A 19,255-nucleotide genomic window follows, 5' to 3' on the forward strand; every position below is an offset into this window, starting at 1 on the left:
CTGCATGTAGGTGTTACAGAAATTGGGAAAGACACAAGGAACAAGTTGTAAATTAGAGTGTTTTAGCAACATAATGCAGAATGTTAGAAATTTAATTTTCCATAAATTACTAATAATAATTTAAACTCTCTTTAGCAGGTGATTCCCACACAAAGGTTTCACACTACATGCAGAACGTTCCACTGAATTTTGCAAAGAATTCACTCATTGCTATGGATGTTCACACTTTGAGAGGGATCCAGGACCATGAGAGATGATGTAGGGAAGGAAATGGGTGGAGTTTGGGATGCTGACAGTGGATCTGTGGAATGGAAGGAAGAGGAGAGAAAAAGAGGCAATCAATTTGCCCCTTGGATCGCAGCAGAGAGCAAGAGGAGGGAAGGAGGGGAAGGGAGTCAATCAGTGCTATCCTGTGGCAATGGATAATATGCATGAGATGGCTTTAGCCCCTGACCTGGGACTTCATTTCTTTTAGAAATGCTTTAATGCTTGCATGTTCCAAGAGAAGAGTTTGGTACTCTTCCCTTTAGTCAACTTGGTCATGACTGGCTCACCACCTCTGATTGTGATATTTTTAAATACTGCAACTAATATTGAGAGCTGGTATTGAATTTAGCGAAATAGGAAGGATTTCAAAGGCAGAACAATGTCAGATACAGTTAAATGATCTGTATCCAATCTGTCACTTTGCTGCTCCAAGAGCTAGCATTTCCCCCCTACTAATATCTAGATTTGTGCACAAGCAATATCTTGTGTCATTATATTACTTCAATTTCTAAGCAATAGATCATTTGTGACCTCTGTTCCCATTGGTTACTTAATAATCTGCAACTGGATTTTTTTTAAAATAGCTCTGTGCAAATACTTGCAACCCACTGAGGTAATAGGATTGCAGAAGAGGTACATGGTCATTTTCCTGCTCGAGTCCTTTTAAAAAAAAGCACACGAGTCTTTTCAAGTCCAATACAGAACTTTGACCATAAAGTCAATCTACATTCTTAACTCAGAAGTAAAATATTTGTTTATGGAATAGTGACATACTATTCCATTGCAATTTGTTTTAGTAGATCAAACTTTATAATATTCATTAACTGGCAAGTTTGGGAATCCAAAAATTCTACTTAGTAATAGAATTTAGTATTCTCTACAATAGTGGTGTAGAACTGTTACACAGCTTAAGTTAAAGATGAAAAACACTGGAGATTGACTGGAATGCTGTTGTGGCTAACTAATTTACAGGAGTGGTACGGAACAGCAGCCAACTATGGTGTCAAACATACCTCATTAGTAGTAAGCTCGTCCTGGGGCAGCTGAGGGGACATGATAGGAGACTGCTGGCTGGTTGGGGAGGTGGAGGAATGGCTTTGCTGTATGAGATCTGGCAAGAGGTGAATGCGGGTTGCAAAGCCATTACTCTCATGGTGGCTGGCACGCTTTAAGTCACCTGCGCTCTGTAGAAAAAACAGGCATACTTGTCTTGCTGAAGAGTTGCTTGAACACCTATCACCCTAGCAGTTAATTGGCAGAAGAGTTAATGTAGCAAAGTTGGATTGTGCAGGTTTTATCTCAGCACAACTATTACTAACAAGCAAACAAATATGGTAAAATTTGATGAAACCATTTCAGTAGATGAATACTTCACTTTACTCCAGGCAGAACAAACACTAACTACAATTTCATCAGTGGCATCAATTAAAAAAAAGTACATTGAATAGATTCCCAATCTTTTTACTTTGGATGCAATTTTTGGATGTCGATTAGATCGGTGTTATAATATGCACAGTAAAAGTGACAAATTTTGTAAGCTTGATTTCAAGTTCTGTAGGGTACTCAAATGCTAACATAAACTGCTTGTAACAATTACTGTAATAAAACTTGTAATATGGAGTGTCAACATGCCTCTCACTAAATGTTGCCATTTTCATGAAAGGCCAACAAGAAGTTCAATGAAGGTAAAAAGGTAGTTAACTGCCGACAGCTGCAAATGTGAGCTTTTAGTTAAAAAAATTTGAAGTTAGAATGGAAACACATTAATGGAGGCTTACAGACGTGTTAGTTTCATTTAGAAACATTTTAAGCTTATGTCAGACTAGGGAATAAATATATGCATTTCTAAGATTTTCAACTGCAGTCACTTCCTGTCCATCTAAACTCAGGGTATTTACTGTTATGATGGACATCTGCAATGCATGCAAGAAAACTGCAGCAAAGAGATCAAAGTGCCCTATGCTTTGGCTTAAAAAAAACTGCCTGAAGAACTGATAAAATTGTTTTGATTACTAGCTATTAATGTTTAAAAAAACAAAAAAAACACAAATGGGTAAATGAGAGCTTATGGGCAAGAGACAGAACTTTCTGTCAGATACATTACCTGTCGAACAATTAAAGTGCCATCTTTAGAGGGAGTAACAGAAGTTTCAGTCAACAGCTCCAGATCATCACGAACTATCATTGTATTCACTGATTCAGTTTCTCCATTGCTCAGCTTTGACGACCTGATAAATAAAAGTCCACATGTATACCGTATGTAATAGTGGGCAAGAATTGGAAATCCACTTAAATTATGGAGAAGGCATAAAATACAAGATTGAGCCTTGGTTGGTTTATAACTAATCATACTTCCAAAGATATGTTATGCTGCAAACCACTTTCAGCTATTTCAATGATATATTTTAAACAGGGTCTAGGGTCTGGGGGTAGTTGAGATGACTGGATACAAATCTTTCAAGGCAGGTAGTTGTTGAAAAGGCTGCTGAGAAAACACTCGGGATCCCTGGTTCTTTTAAACGGAGGCCAAGAGTATGAAGTAATTATGCTAAGCTTTGATAAAACACTGGTTAGGCCTCAGCTGGAGAATAGTAGTCAATTCAGCAGACATTCTTTCTAACGTGTGGTACAAGTCTTGAGAGGGTGTAGAACAATCTCATGGAAAATGTAGCTGGAATAAGGACCTTCAATTCTGTGCAGAAATTAAAATAACTAGGTTTGTTCTCCTCAGAGCAGAGATGATGAAGAGATTTGATGGGAGTGTTCAAAGTGATGAATGATTTTGATTTGGTAAATGCTTCCAGTGCCAGAAGGATTGGCAATCAAAAGGACATAAAATTTAATGTGATTTACAGAAGAATTAGAAACAGCATGAAGAAACTTTTGAAATAATAATAGTGACACTGAGATCTGGATGCAGTACTTGAAAGGATGGTGTGGAGATTCAATATTAACTTTCAAAAGAGAGCTGACTGGAAAAAAAGATCTGCAGATCTACAGGTAGAGTAGGACGAGTGGTGTTGGTTGGATGGTTCTGATAAACAGCCATCACTAAAAGGATGGACTTAATGGCTTTATCCTGTGCTGGTGTTATTCTATTAACAATAATGATGGAGACAGATAATGCTGAAAAAATATTACATTAGCCTTTTCATTACTTTTAACTAGGATTACATACACTGCCCTAGCATCATCTGACATGGGTTCGGTTTCATCAGTTCCCTCTTGTTCCAGGTCGTCATCTTCTTCATCTGTAGTTCCTGATTCATCACTCGATGAAGAATAATCAGTAACTTTCTGAGGAGGTCGGGCATCATCTACAGCTCGAAGTTCTTTAGCCAAGGCAGCAAGATCCTGAAACTAAGAAACCAGGTCACTGGTCAAGTACTTGGGTTTAGTGTTTAACCTGAAGCAAAACAATTGCACATCAAACAACAGCCTATCAAATACCAAGCTGCAAAAGATCTCACTTGCCATAATTATATTTTAATACCTTAAATAATAATAAAGGGATGTATATACACTTGGTGTGGTAGGATATCAAAATAAAAATAGTTCTCCTGAACTGATAAATTATTAAACAAGGAATAAACTGGCAAGGAAATCAAGATATACAGGGAATGCTTCAAAGAAAAAAAGGAAAATGAGATCTGGGCAAAAGAGGTAAGAGATTAATTCAGTCAAATGTATAAAAGAAAGATCAAATGAGACACCACTGATGGCAAATTAAAATATTCTAAACAGCATTAGGTAAAGTGACTAACTAAAGAAAATCAAATCCAAATTCAAAGTTAGATTTGAACAAAAGATCAAAGTTATTTTGGAAAATAGTCAAATGCTATTTATGTTATTCAAAAAAACAATTCCATTGTAACCAATATTATTAGGGCAGAGGAAATTAAGGCATTTATCAATCAACTTCAGGCTATCTTTTTGGCCACATCTTTTAAAAAGTGACTTATTGAACTACATTGTGAACTTCATTAATTTCCTACCACAATTCACCTAACCTGAAGATTTCAAGTTTGATGCAGCTTCAAATTCACAAAGCACGTCACTAATCATACTATGCTTCAACACCTGCTGTCCTTTATGTCCCCTTTCTCCAATTCCAAATCATACAAATACAGCTGACAACATGTTAGTCTATACAAAAAATATTCCAAACTACAAAGATAAAAAGGAAAAAAATCCATTTTATTATTTTGAAATTACAAAATAATGAATCTGTACCTTTACTACTTCACTGATTTTATAAAACTGATATGGACAGGAAGAAAATAACATCTGACAAATTCAAACAGATTTTTCCTTTTTAAAAAGTTAGATTTCTGGATATAGAGTACAGAGAGATCACAATTTTTTTTTATACAGAAAGTTGTTAGTATTACAATATAGTTATATTTATGAAACCAACCCATGTTACAGTAAAATTACTCAGAACTCAAGATACATTGTTCAACAAAAATATGGACACAAACAATACTTTAAAAAGTCAAACCACAGCATTTAAAAAGAGAAACAAAAGCATGCAATTAAAAGCATAAGCAGGCCAGAAGGAGACTGTTAAAATAGCATAGCTTACCACTTCACCCTACAATATGCAGCAGCCCAAATGTATGATCATGTGATAGAATCATGAGCCATTGGTCATATCAATAGGGTACAAAGAGAAAAAAGAAAATGCCAACATAAACAAATAAATACTTTCATTGTATTAATGTCATATACATTTGCTAATATAGTCACCGCATGTATGTATACATGTGCGCACACAACCATCATGAATTCTGCTTGAGATATGGTTTTAGAGGTCATGAAAACAAAGATACATTTAGTTTCATTAACTCTGTCTTTGAATATCAATTTGGAATATAAATAGGTGTTCAAAGACCAGTTGCATTTTAAATGTTCATCTCATAAATTATATTTATACTCCATAGAAAATGTGCATCAGAAAGCAAACACATAATAAAATGCACTTTTAAAAACATAAACAAAAGAGCAAGCAAGCTTCAAGGAACTTACAGCTGGTCGGCTTGGCCTTAACTCCTTTTTATCTTCTTGCTTTCTGTTAACATTTTCATGACGTTGAGATGGTGAACCCTCAGATTTTGATGAGGCTGTGAATAAAATCATTAAATCAAAAGCCTAAGTATTGAAATGCCAAACATCTGATATCAAATCCATACATACCCAAGAATTACATCATCTGTAAATTCTCAGTGGCAAATGCACAAAATGCAGCTAACCCCCTTTTTGAAGAAAATAAGGCTATTAACTAATTAGTAAATGATAGGGCTCAATTAAGGAGAAAGAAAGGACAAAGTAGTGTGGAAGCGTGGATTATGATTGGGAAATCTGAAATGAATAGACAGGAGCTTATAACAATAATTCTGCAGCGGGAAATAAAGACAAGTTAAGGAAAAAGTATAAACAGACAAAATTAAAGGCTCATCATCCAATTACAGAAAGCATTCACACAAAGATACTTAAATTATTTGCATACGTAGAGACGAATGGATTTGACATAATAGCCATTAGAGGACAGGCTGCAAGGTGACCAAGGATGGAAGCCCAATATTCTAGGGTACCTGATGTAATGGAAAAATTATGTAGTGGAAAAAGGATGTTAAAAGCGGAGTGGCAAAAGAGAGGATGCGACTCTGATAAAGGAAGATATCAGAACAATTGTGCAAAAAAGAACTTGGCTCAGAACATCAATTCTGGTGGAGATACAGAATAACAATAGTCAAAAAATATTGTTGGAAATAAGTTTATATGCCACCCACCTGTAGCTATACTGTAGGAGAGACTATCAATCAAGAAATAATGAAAGCTTGCAACAAAGGTAATGAAATAATTATAGGTGACTTTATACATCATAAAGTGTGGACAAATCAAATTAGGAAAGGTAGATTGAAGGACAACTGCATGGAATTCAGAGTTAAGATTCCTAGAAAAATACCTTGTGGACCCAAACAGGGAAGACAATATTTTAGATCTGGTTACGTGTAGTGAAACATGAAAAATGAGTAATCCCACAATAAAGTATTTTCTGGGGAAGGTCAATCATAATATGATTAATTGCATGTTTCATTTGAGCAATTAACTCAAATAAAGGGAATTACATTGGTATGAGGAAGAAGTTGGGCATAATTAGTTGTTGAATTAGATTAAAAGGTACAGCAGTAAATGAGTATCGAGTTCAGCAGACACTTAAAGAAATACTTCTGAGTTCCCAATGAATATACTTGTTATTGAAAAATGAAGAATTAATGAGAAAAGTGATCTATCTATGGCTAACTACAGTAATCAAGGATGGTATTAGTTTGATAGGAAAGGCTAATAATGTTGCTAAATGGGCTTGAAGATTTGGAGTATTTTAGAAAGCAGCAGTGGATGACTACAACATTTCTAAAGAGAAAATGGATGATTATCATAATCTAGCAAGAAACAAAAGTAGGTAAGTGGTCCTACAAGTACACAGACAAATTTTCATTCCTTAGAAGGTGAGGCAGGAGAATTAATAATAGGAAATAAGCAGATAACAGCTGTTAAACAACTATGTTGCATCTATCCTCACAATAGAACTCATTAAAAATAAAGAGCAGAGTGAATAACTTTAAACAATTAATATCTGTAAAGAAAAATTACTAAGCACACTAATGGGATTATAACCTGATAAATCTTCTAATCGTGGTATAAATGTTAGGGCTCTAAAAGAAGTATGTGTGTAGATAAAGGATACATTGGTTGGCATCTTTCAGAATTCTTTAGATTCTGACAGGGTTCCAGCATATTCAAAAACAGCAAATATCTAATAACACTATTCAAGAAAGAGAATAGCCAAAATTTACCAGTAGAGTGCTAAAACCCATTAAGGAAGTGATAATAAATGTTTTTAGAAAAGCAGAACCTGATTAGATGGTGTCAATATGATTTTTACAAAGGGAAACAGTGTTTTACAAATTTGAGTTCTTTGAAGATGCAATAGCAGAATAGATAGACTGTATTTGGATTTCCAAAAGGCACTTGGTAGGGTGCCATATAAAAGACTACTGCACAAGATAAAGGTCTGAGGGATCGGGTAGCAGTTAATATGTATAGAGGATCAAATAATGAACAGAAAAGGGTAGGATTGAAAAGATTACATTTAAATTGTTAAGCTACAATGTAATGTGGCCCAAGGATCAGTGCCTGGGTCTCAGTTATTCGCAACTTAAACTTCTTACTGCAGAAGAGGTGGTCATTCAGCCCCTCAAGTCTATGCAGTTCCTAATGCAGCAATCTAATCAGTCCCATGACCTTTTCTACTTCCCTTGTAGCTCTACAATTTATTCTTCCTCATGCCCATTACCCTTCCTTTTTTTGGTTCTAATACCACACAGTGCTTAATTTATCTACCAGCACATCCTTCAGATATGGACGAAACAAGAGCATCCAAAGGAAACGCACGTGGTCATAGGGAGAACGTGCAAACTTCAGAATGAAGTTCATGTTTCCGAGTTTGCTGGTGATAAATGGATGAGAAAGTAACTTCAGAGGAGTACAACATGTCTGCAAATGGTTCCAGGCACGTTGAGTGGGCACAAAATCAGCAGATGATGCAAATAATGACTGGAAAAGGAAGGTTATACACTTTGATAGGAAGATTAGAAAAGCAGAGTATGATTTAAGATGTGCAAGACCATTAAATGCTGGCAGAGAGAGATTTGAGTGTCCTCATATAGGAAACATAATGTAGGCGTTCAAGTTGAAGTAATTAAGGCAGAAAATGTAATGTTGTACTTTATTGCAAGAGAATGATGAAATAGTAAAAAGTCTCATTGCAACTGTGCTGGACTTGAGAAAGACCAGAACAGAACCTTGTTCTCTCCATTTAAGAAAACATTTCCCTTTGAGGTAGTACAGGAAAGGTTCAGTTGTAAGATTCTTGAGAATGATGGGGTTGTCTTGTGAAGAACTGTTCAGAATGGTTTATAGTTTCTGGAGTTTGGAAGCATGAGAGATGAACTCACTGAAACATTTAAGAGATAGTGTACTGATGAAAGATTCCACAGTAGGAAGGGGAGGTGGTGGTGGAGGATATTTTTCCTCCAAGAAGCTTACAGATCTTTGGAATTCTCCAGACCTGGTGGACTATGGATGCCAGGTTCATAAATTTTTGGTCTAAACATGAATCAAGATCTTTGTGAATCAGACAGCAAAATAAAGATGAGACTAAAATTAAGTCAATCACAAACTTATTGAATAGAAAAACATGGCTGACCCTTTTCCAACACTGGTTGCCTTCGGGTACAAGTTCAAGGGGAACCCTAGTGTCCCGTAATATTATCCTCAAGTTGGGCAATGGACTCACACTGAAGGACTCTCATAGATGATAAACCAGCAGGGGAAAAAAAAAGTACAATTTTTAACTTATGTGTTAAAGAACATAAAATGAAGATTAGAGATATATGTTAAATGAAGGTAATACCTGAAAGAGCAAACAGATAATTTAAAAATAATTTTTAATTTTATTTTGAAATATTTATATTGAGGAAATACTATCCACAAACAATTTATTTTCAAGAAATAATGATGGTTTAGCAACCAACTGGAAATTTGCAGCTCATACAACAAACTATAACATCTATAGGTATTTACAGTGCAATTAAGTTTATGAATTCCTCCAGATTTTGTTGGATCATTGATTTCTGAAGTCTATGCAGAAGGTTGTAAAACTGCACACTCTACAGAGCAGCAGGGAATAATTGATGGCAATCTCTGGATTTACAAGTTTAAGCCCAAACTTGTACTTGAAAAGTTGCTGCCAGTTGTTCAACATAACAAAAGCAAACTCCAAAAGTTTTGTCTTCATTTCAGCCAAATTTGTACCAATGTACATTTCAGCTTCATTTGATTTTTGATTGTATCCAACTATTTTACAGGTAACCATTAATTTAATACAACATACTGCAATGACAATTGCCCTGCACAACACACTTGATGTTTTAGAGAAATTATTTTTCTAAGCTGTTTCTTTGCACCAACACATTTCAATGGTAAAAGGCCAATAAATATTTTTAAAGGTTAAAATAAAGATTTTATATTTCCGTGACCAAAACCAACGAGCTGAAATGTGTGCCTGTTTCATATATTTTTGCTTCCTCTTCTTTCAAATCAAAATGGTCTCTACGGAAAGCTGCTTGTCAACAAGGTAATGAGCAATGCAGTGAATAAAGCAAGTGAAAAAGTAAAATCTCACATCGTAGCCTATAACGTTCACCAGATCCAGTTTGAGAGCCGGGATGAGATCCTGGCTGCGAGCCAGAGTTGCTGGAGCCTGAGGAGCTGCCACTGCCTGGTCTTGGTACGAGTTTCTCTACCCTCTCCCATAACAGTCTGGGCTCTATATTGCTGCAGAACGGGAAAGTAGTTAAATATGGAAATATTGCCCTTTACAGCTCATGTGCAAAATTAATGTACATAATTAATAAAACACAGAATTTGTAGTTGTAGAATATAATCTTATTAGGCATGTTAGAGTGTATAGATAATGAACAAAAAGCTGCATGTTTAGCTGAAATATTTACACAACTTTCATTTTGGCAATAGCTAGATGTTTCAGATAACACACATAAGCTAACTTGCTGCACCAATCCCATCTATAAATGAATCAGGTTCTTTGTGAATATCCAGTGTAGCATATTCTCTAGTTAGGAAGTAACAGAAGTCCCTTACAGTTCTGAAATGCAAAATGTCTGCCAAACATTCCTTCCTATGTAGGTCTCCTGACAAATAGTTTCAAAAGGCATGGTTATTAATATTGATTAAATATTCTCTTCTCTTATTTTTCTAACATTGTCAATCTTTCCTCCTTGTGTGAATGACGTATGTAGTTTTAAACCAGTGCCTAACAACAAGTATAATTTTGTGTTATGCACTATTTCCCAGCAGAGGGCAGAGAGACTTGGCAGACAAAATGCGATGCGGAAAAGACAGAAGTTATGCAATAATTTTGTGTTCACTCTTCTTAAGTTTGTGGTCCAAACAAATATCTCAAATGAATGACAACAGGATATTGTCAATTTACTGTAAAGGAAATGAGAGGTATTAATGCAATCCTACCTATTTGAACAGCATACTTATGTTTCAGTATGCTAATTTTATGCACATTTTGCCTCTCCTTGGGTGTCTACATACCTTGAAGTGAGCATCCTGTGACTTATTGCCAGATTAACAAAATCCCTTCCTCGCCCAGCTGTCACTGATAAAATGTACAGATTTATAACTAAGGCAGTTAACTTAGTGCAAAACATTTTGTTTTGAAAAATGAAGTGGAAGTAGATCGCAGCACTGAGGATTGCCTACATGCATTGTCTGCAGTTCACAAATAAGATCACGTTTAGTCATTGTATATATTATCAACATTCAAACCTTGTGGAAGTTTTTGGACCACTCTGGGCACTCGGCTGACTACTGGCTTGCAATGGAGAATCCCGACGAGACAACACAGGGGATCTCGGTGTTGGTCTCACTGTAACCTTAAAATTCAAAGGAAACTTTTTTGTTACTTTTGCTGGTAAAATAACACTGCTAAATAAAAATAAATAACTTCCCATATAAGTTATAAAGGGCATCCAGTTAAAAAAAATAAAATGACAGAGATTAAAATTTTAATACGGCTGTCAAAATTAGGGAAGATGGCATATTGGAAGGAGTGAGATGGCAAATTTAGAAAAGGGAATTAGTTGAAAATATAGATACCTAAATGGACCTTCAGACCCTGCAGCCCAAACAGCCAAAGGGATACAAGAAAGTGCACAGATGTGCTTCATTATTCATCAGCAACAAAAGACTTTTTAAACTATGTAAATGACTGCTTATGCCTTAATTCTTTTGATACTAAAATTAAAACACAATTTTATATTGTTTATTATCCTTGCTTTACTGGACACTAAACTCTTCTGAACTATGCATGTCAGCAACAGTCCAGGAATTCCTATCGAGATCTTTAACCAGTTTTCGCAGCATTTTATTTTAAGTAATTTTATATCAAGCGGAGCAGCCATTGTAGGAGTGGCTCAGTGTAAGAGTGGCACCTGATGCTTTGGCTCAAGAGGCTTCGGCATGAAGAGGCAGAGTAAGTGAGCAAAAGCTAAGGTGAGGTTCTAGCAAGTTCTTTCTCCTTCTTTGTTATTGCACAATTAGAGCAGTGGGAATGGCAGTCAGGGCAGTACTATGCTCCTCTTGCAAGATGTGGGAAGTCAAGGAGACCTCCAGTGTCCTTGATGACTACATCTGCAAGAAATACATCCGGCTGCAGCTTCTTACAGATCACGTTAGGGAACTGGAGCTGGATGAACTCCGGATCATTCGGAAAACTGAGGAGATGACAGACAGGCGTTACCAGAAGGCAGTTACACCTAGGTTGCACATTGCAAATAGCTGGGTGACAGTCAGGAGAGGGAAAGGGAACAGGCAGTCAGTGCAGGGTACCCTTGTGGCTGTTCCCCTCAATAACCAGTTGGATACTGTTGTGGGGTGGGGGGGCATGGGAATCCCACAACAGCCAGGTCTCTGGCACCAAGTCTGACTCTGTGACTCAGCAGAGAAGTGGGGAGAAGAGAAGTGTGGTAGTGATAGGGGATTCACTGGTTAGGGGAACAGATAGGAGATTCTGTGGATGAAAATGAGACTCCCAGATGGTACATTGCCTCCCTGGTGCCAGGGTCAGAGACGTCTTGGGTTGAGTCCACAGCATTCTTAGGGGGGAGGGTGAGCAGCCAGTAGTATACATTGATACCAACAGCATAGATAGGAAAAGGGATGAGGTCCTGAAGAGGAAATATAGGGAGTTAGGAAGCTATAAAGCAGGATCTCAAGAGTGGTAATCTCTGGATTCCTGCCTGTGCCACACACCAGTGAGGGTAAGAATAGAAAGATATGGCAGACTAGTGTGTGGCTGAAGAGTTGGTGCAGGGGGCAGGGTTTCAGATTTGTGGATCACTGGGATCTCTTCTGGGGAAGGTATGACCTGTACAAAAGGGACAAGTTGCACCTGAACTCGAGAGGGACAAATGTCCTTACAGGCAGGTTTGCTCGAGCTGTTGGGGAGGGTTTAAACTAGGTTGGCAGGGGGATGGGAACCAGAGTGTTAGGTCAGATGATGGAGCAGTTGGTGTAAAGGTAGATGCAATGTGCAGAGAGACTGAGAGGAAGGATAGACAATGGATAGACACAGTCAGTTAGATGGGTTGAAGTGTGTTTACCTTAATGTGAGAAGTATTAAGAATAAGGGTGATGAACTCAGAGCATGGATCAGTACATGGAATTACAATGTTGTGGCCATTACAGAGACTGTCATAAGGGCAGGATTGACTGTTTGATGTTCTGGGGTTTAGACGTTTCAAAAAAGGATAGGGAGGGAGGTAAAAGGGACGGGGGCGGCGGTGGTGGGGGGGGGGGGGGGGGGGGGTGGGGGTGGCATTACAAATCCGGAATAGTATCACAGCTGCAGAAAGGGAGGACGTCATGGAGTGATCGTCTACTGAGTCAGTGTGGGTGGAAGTCAGAAATAGGAAGGAAGTGATCACTCTATTGGGAGTATTCTATAGGTCCCCCAGTAGCCACCAGGACACTGAGGAGCAGATAAGTAGGCAGAAATTGGAAAGGTGCAAAAATAACAGGGTTGTGGTCATGGGAGAATTCAGCATCCCTAATATTGATCCGCACCTCCTTAGTGCAGAAGGTTTCAATGGGGCAAAATTTGTTAGGTGTATCCAGGAAGGATTCCTGACACAGTATGTGGACAGGCTGACAAGAGGAGAGGCCATAATGGATCTAGTACTAGGCAATGAACCTGCTCAGGTAACAGACCTCTTGGTGGATGAGCATTTTGGAGATAGTGACCACAGCTCCCTTCAGCACAGCCGTGGACAGGGATAGGAGCAGACAATGTGGGAAAGTTTTTAAAATGGGGCAGTGTGAATTATGACAGTATTAGGCAGGAACTTAGGAACCAATGTCTCAGGGAAATGCACAGAAGAAGTGTGGAGGCTGTTTGGGGAACATTTGCATGGAGCTCTGGATGGGTTTGTTCCACTGAGACAGGAAAAGGATGGTAGGGTAAAGGAACCATTGTTGATGAGAGAGGTGAAACACTTAGTCAAGAGGAAGGAGGAAGCATACTTAAGGTTTAGGAAGCAAATATCATGTAGGGATCTTGAGAATTATAAGGTAGCCAGGAAGGAGCTTAAGAAGGGACTTAGGAGAGCTAGAAGGGAACATGAGAAGGCCTTGGCAAGTAGAATTAAGGAAAACCCCAAGGTGTTCTACATGTACGGGAAGAACAAGAGGATGACTAGAGTGAGGGTAGGACCGCTCAGGGATAAAGAGGGAAACATGTACCTGGAGGTGGAGGGAGGTAGGGGAAGTCCTGAATGAATACTTTGCTTCAGTGTTCACTCGGAAGAGGGACTTTGACAAATGTGAGGTCAGCGTAGAACAGACTGGACAGGATATACCCCAGGTTAATATGGGAGGCGAGGGAAGAGATTGCTGGGGCGTGACAATGATATTTGCGTGCTCCTTAGCCACAGGAGTGGTACCAGAGGATTGGAGGATGACAAATGTTGTTCCCTTGTTCAAGTAATAGGGATAATCCTGGGAATTATAGACCAGTGAGTTTTACATCAGTGGTGGCAAGCTATTGGAGAGCATTGTTAGGGACAGGATTTATGAATATTTGGAGAAGCAGAGTCTTATTAGAGATAGTCAGCATGGCTTTGTGAGGGGCAGGTCGTGCCTCATGAGCCTAATTGAGTTTCTCAAGGTGGTGACAAAATAAATTGATGAAGGTAGAGCAGTGGATGTGGTGTATATGGACTTTAGTAAGGCATTTGACAAGGTTCCCCATGGTAAGCTCATCCAGAAACTCATGAGGCATGGGATCCATGGAGACTTGGCTGCGTGGATTCAGAATTGGCTTGACCACAGAAGGCAGAGGGTGGTAGTAGATGGAGAGTATCCTGCCTAGAGGTCGGTGATTAGTGGTGTTCCGCAGGGATATGTTCTGGGACCCCTGCTCTGTGATTTTTATAAATGACTTGGGTGAGGAAGCGGAGGGATGGGTTAGTAAGTTTGCAGATGACACGGCTTGGAGGTGCTGTGGATAGTGTAGAAGGCTGTCATAGGTTACAACAGGATATAGACAGAATGTAGAGTTGGACAGAGAAGTGGCAGATGGAGTTCAATCCAGAAAAGTGTGAAGTGATATACTTTGGAAGAATGAACTTGAAAGGCAGAGTACTAGGTTAATGGCAGGATTCTTAGCAATGTGGAGGAACAGAAGGATCTTAAGGTCCAAGTACATAGATCTCTCAAAGTTCACGCAAAAATCAATAGGGTGGTTAAAACAGCGTATGGTGTGCTGGCCTTCATTAATCGGGGTATAGAGTTCCAGCCATGAGGTAATGTTGCAGCTCAATAAAACTCTGGTTAAAACTTGGAGTACTGTGTTCAGTTCTGGTCACCTTCATTAAAGGAAGGACGTGGAAGCTTTAGAGAGGGTGCAGAGGAGACTTACTAGGACACTGCCAGATTAGAGAGCGTGTCTTATGAGGAAAGCTTGAGCAAGCTAGGGCTTTTCTCTTTGGAATGACGCAGGATGAGAGGTGACTTGATGGAGGTGTATAAGATTACGAGGGGAATAGACAAGAGTGGGCAGCCAGCACCGTTTCCCCAGGTTGGCAATAGCCAATACCAGAGGACATCAGTTTAAGGTTAGTGGAGGAGATGTCAGAGGTAGGTTTTTTTTAAAGAAACACAGGTGGGTGCCTGGAATGTACTGCCAGGGGTGGTGGTGGTGGTGGTGGTGGAGGCTGATACTATAGGGACATTTAAAAGGCTCTTAGGTAGCCACATAGAAGAAAGAAAAATGGAGGATTATAGGCTGTGTAGAAGGGAAGGGTTAGACTGATCAGGGAGTAGGCGTTTATATAGGTCGGCACGACATCGTGGGCCGAAGGGCCTGTACTGTTCTATGTTCTAATGCTGGTTTTGATTTAGTGGAAGATAAACAGTAAAATTAACTTTGCCTTTATGATGTGAATGGTGAGGCTGTGAGCCATGCCCAGCAAGCTAGACTATACAAATCAACTTAATCATATACAGTGGGTGGGGCAAAGGGGGAAAATACTTCATAATATACTGTGCTTTTCTGTACTTAAACTTGACTATAAATACCAAAAGCATTTGGGAGTTGTTAATGAACTTGGAAAGTACACTAAACAAAAAAGCTTGAAAATTGAGATTTTAAATACAAAATTGTACAATATTCTTGACCCAAAACATTCTGCATAGACAATAAGTAAAAGTCTTCAAATTCCATATTATACATGAAATAAGTGAGATTTATTTGCCAATTATAACTTTGTACATCTCTACAAGTATAGTAACAGTAACACAGATTTTTTTCAGGGCGATTCTTTGAAAATCAATTCGATCTACTTAATAAATTATAAGAGTTCCCAAAGGCCAGGGTAATTTTCAGAAAATTTCAAAAAAAATTATAGATTCTATCCACTGTCCAGTGCAGAGGATGAAATTTTAATTGGTAGGAGACATCAATATAAAAACTGGGACACTTTAAATCTCTACCTGTGACTCCATGGGCCTGTGTGATGCAACGGGATTAGATTCAGAACTTCCATTTGAAAACGATTCTGATCTTGAAGGCACTGGAGGTTCCAAAATTTTGCTATTCTGTTTTGATTGTGCTTGAGGTGAGCCCTGGTTATTCTTCTTGAATCTTTCATCAACCTAGATACAAGATTAAAGTTAGCTTCATGAATTGCCACATAATTCTACTAAATAGGAATGGCACCATTAAAACAATTGAGTATAAACAGAAGTTCAGTGATAGTTCAGCATGTATATCGACTAAGTTCTTGAGTCACATAGATCTGTAAAATTCCTAGCATAATTTGAGTTTAGTGACCTTAATCAAGGAAGTGATGGGACCACCATAATTATTCAGTAATGATGTATTACAGAAGGGAAAATTATGTTCAGTCACCTCTGCTAGAAGTTTGAGTGTGGACGTTATACAAGAATGAGCTTGACAATGATGCCCTCCACATGTGGAAAAACCCACCACTGCTCACAAATGCACAGCTATGACTTAAGTCTCTCAGAATATAGTTGATTTCTTATGCCCTCTGAAGCAGTGTGCAGGAGGATAAGGAGAAAAGAATGCTTAAGAAAAGCAAATTAGACATTGCATCACCAGAAGACTTGCATAATCTCAATCTTGTAGATCCCATGATGTTACCCCACTAACATTCAGCAACTAATATCATGATTAGGAGAAATTTCCAATAATCTGGCAGAAGCTGTATTCACACACAAGGTAGATCAAGTAGAGCGACAGATTCACTTTCCTTGTTACGGATTAGGTTACTATTTGGTGAATGTCCCTTTAAGACATAGCGCAGTAGTGTGTGCGTGTGTGCACGTGGCGTGATTACGACAACAGGAAATGCTGAAATTTTGGAGCAGAAAGTCAGAGAAGAGAGAGGGAGAGGGACACCCTGCCTGCTGGTCTCTGTATCGATGGATGAAAAACAATAACTGTGCCTGTCACTACAATCCACGTATGGATTTTTGGAATAATCCAGTGGAGTCCACTTTGTCGTTAACCTGTAGAAGGAAACAGGTATTTCTGTGGACGGCCACGTCTCAAATGCCTTTCAGGTGGCAGGTACTTCGTAACAAAGGAATGGAGATCATCAGTGATTGAGGTGACGTATGGGTTCCGTCGTGGAACATTTGGATTTCGTAATTTTTCTGTTTTCTCTCTACATCTTCTCTTCAGTCAACGGTGGTTTTGCAAAAGCCTTTGCTCACATTTCACCTTATGCCTTGCTGAACTGAACTTTGAGAACTATTCCTGGACTTGGAGTTTGGGAATTTGCCACACACATACTTTGGGTTTAGTTTTTGGGGTTAATGTTTAAGATCTAACATTTTTACTTCTAACATTCTAACATTTTTATTTTTATTATTATCGTAAGTAGTTATTAATAAAATAGTTTCTAATACTTATACATGACTTGGGGTGTTTCTTTTGTTGCTGGTACATAACATCCTGAAAAGTAACAATCAGTCAATTGTATTTTTATAACAATTCATTAACTCAGTTGCTAACTTTTGTACTTGCTACTAGATCCATGGGTGAAGAATTATACCTTTCAACCAATAACTCTGACTCTGCAATCTCTGGATAGGTCTGGTGTAATTAGCAGGACAGACCACTAGAGGTTGCAGTATAGTGGTAAACTAGCAACTGAAAGTTACACTCTAGCTGCCTATGAGCATCAATAAAAGTGAACCACCAATAGTCTCATCTCCAGAAGGTAAGCAAAATGACACGGCCACCAAATAATATGATGACTGAGGACAGATCTAGCAGCACAATTTGAGTATGATGAGGGATTAAGAACCAGCAGCTGTAGAAGGTGTACCAGCAGAGCTGCACAGTTAGGTGGGTCACTGCCTCACAATACTTGTGATCTGAGTTCGATCCTGACATTGAGTGCTATCTGTGTGGAGTTTGCACATTCTTCCAGTGACCGTGTGGGTTTCCTTCTGGTGCTAGCTGTTAGGTTAACTGGCCACTATATGTGCCCCTAGTGCGTAGACAAGTAATAGAAAGGCGTGTGTGGGGCGGGTGGGCATGTAAGTAATTGATGGGAAAGCAAGTAGAATACATTATGAGGAAAGTTAGTTGGAGAATGGAGGTATTCTGCGAGCCAGCATGTGTGCAATGGGCCAAACAGCCTCCTTCTAGTTAGTATGGAAATATGGAATATGGACAGTGTACAGCTTCACTAAGTGTTACTTCATTGCTTGCAGCATCAGTTACTCCTTCATCACCAAATGCAGTCAATCAAGCCTGGTAATGTATTAAGGAAAATGTGGAAGATTATGCCAATAACAAGTTCACAGAAACCTTAAGAGTGCACTAACAAAGCAGGAAGCTGCTGCACAGTACTGTATATCTGTGAAAAGCTGCAGGCTAAAAACAGAATGACACTACACAACAGATGCAATGCCTGAAAGAGTGGTTGAACCTGGGTCACCCACTGCATTGAAGTAGCACCTAGATGAATACTTGAATTGCTTAGGCATAGAGGGCTATGGACAAAATGCTAGACGATAGGATTAATGTGGTAAGGTATCCACTGGTTGGCGAGGACATTGGGCCAAATGGCCTGATTCCAGGCTGTACTATTCTACGATTCTAAGAACAGGTTACAACAAAGATCTATAATCCTGTCACCTACTAGGAGATCAACAGTGGATGAAGAATAATGAGGCTCCTAAAACATCCTATCCTTATGGCGATGCCCAGTTCAACAGAGGAGGTTGAAATACCTCTACGTCTTCATTACAAACAGTGCCTGGTTAAATTCAGTCTCCTCCACATCATACTAAGATATGGCTAAATGCACTGGACATGGCCAAAGACTACAGACCACAATGCTCCAGATGTGATATTAAAAGGACTCCACCCAAAAATTATCCATTAACCTTGCCATAGCTGCTTAATATTGTTATTAATATTAAGTGACAAAGAAGAATATTACTTGAGTGGACACAGACGATAAAAAATTGATAAATTTAACTCAGTTACTGTTCTTTCACTCTTACTTTTGAAGTGATTGGAGGAAACATGGGGTTAAACAGTTATATCCAAATTAGATAGGTTAAAAGGCAGGAAATTAAGTTGTAAAGAAGACACAAGAAGCAACATGAATAAATGTGGGAAAATGCAAAAATTTCCATATCCACAAGAAAATTGTTTTTTAAAAAATCTAAATAGTGAGAGATTGCAGCACTCACATTCAAGTGAATCTGAGTGCCTCTGTGTATGATTTGTGAAAGGATAGAATGCAGGTACAGGAAATAATTAGGAAAGCAAAATGAATGTGTTCAGACT

The 19,255-nt window shown here is 38.6% G+C and overlaps 1 protein-coding gene across 1 annotated transcript in view; it reads right to left on the minus strand.

Moving 5' to 3' along the window:
• The window catches only part of LOC127576183 (mitogen-activated protein kinase kinase kinase kinase 4-like), a 213,812-nt gene that overhangs the window by 28,443 nt on the left and 166,114 nt on the right, over positions 1-19,255 (minus strand). The window contains 7 exon segments of the mRNA XM_052026586.1: positions 1,281-1,451; positions 2,372-2,495; positions 3,446-3,627; positions 5,296-5,390; positions 9,518-9,669; positions 10,690-10,796; positions 15,913-16,074. Of these exon segments, the coding sequence (XP_051882546.1) occupies positions 1,281-1,451; positions 2,372-2,495; positions 3,446-3,627; positions 5,296-5,390; positions 9,518-9,669; positions 10,690-10,796; positions 15,913-16,074 (993 nt within the window).

This window comes from Pristis pectinata, chromosome 11, assembly GCF_009764475.1.
Source record: "Pristis pectinata isolate sPriPec2 chromosome 11, sPriPec2.1.pri, whole genome shotgun sequence".
NCBI classification, from domain to species: Eukaryota; Metazoa; Chordata; class Chondrichthyes; order Rhinopristiformes; family Pristidae; genus Pristis; species Pristis pectinata.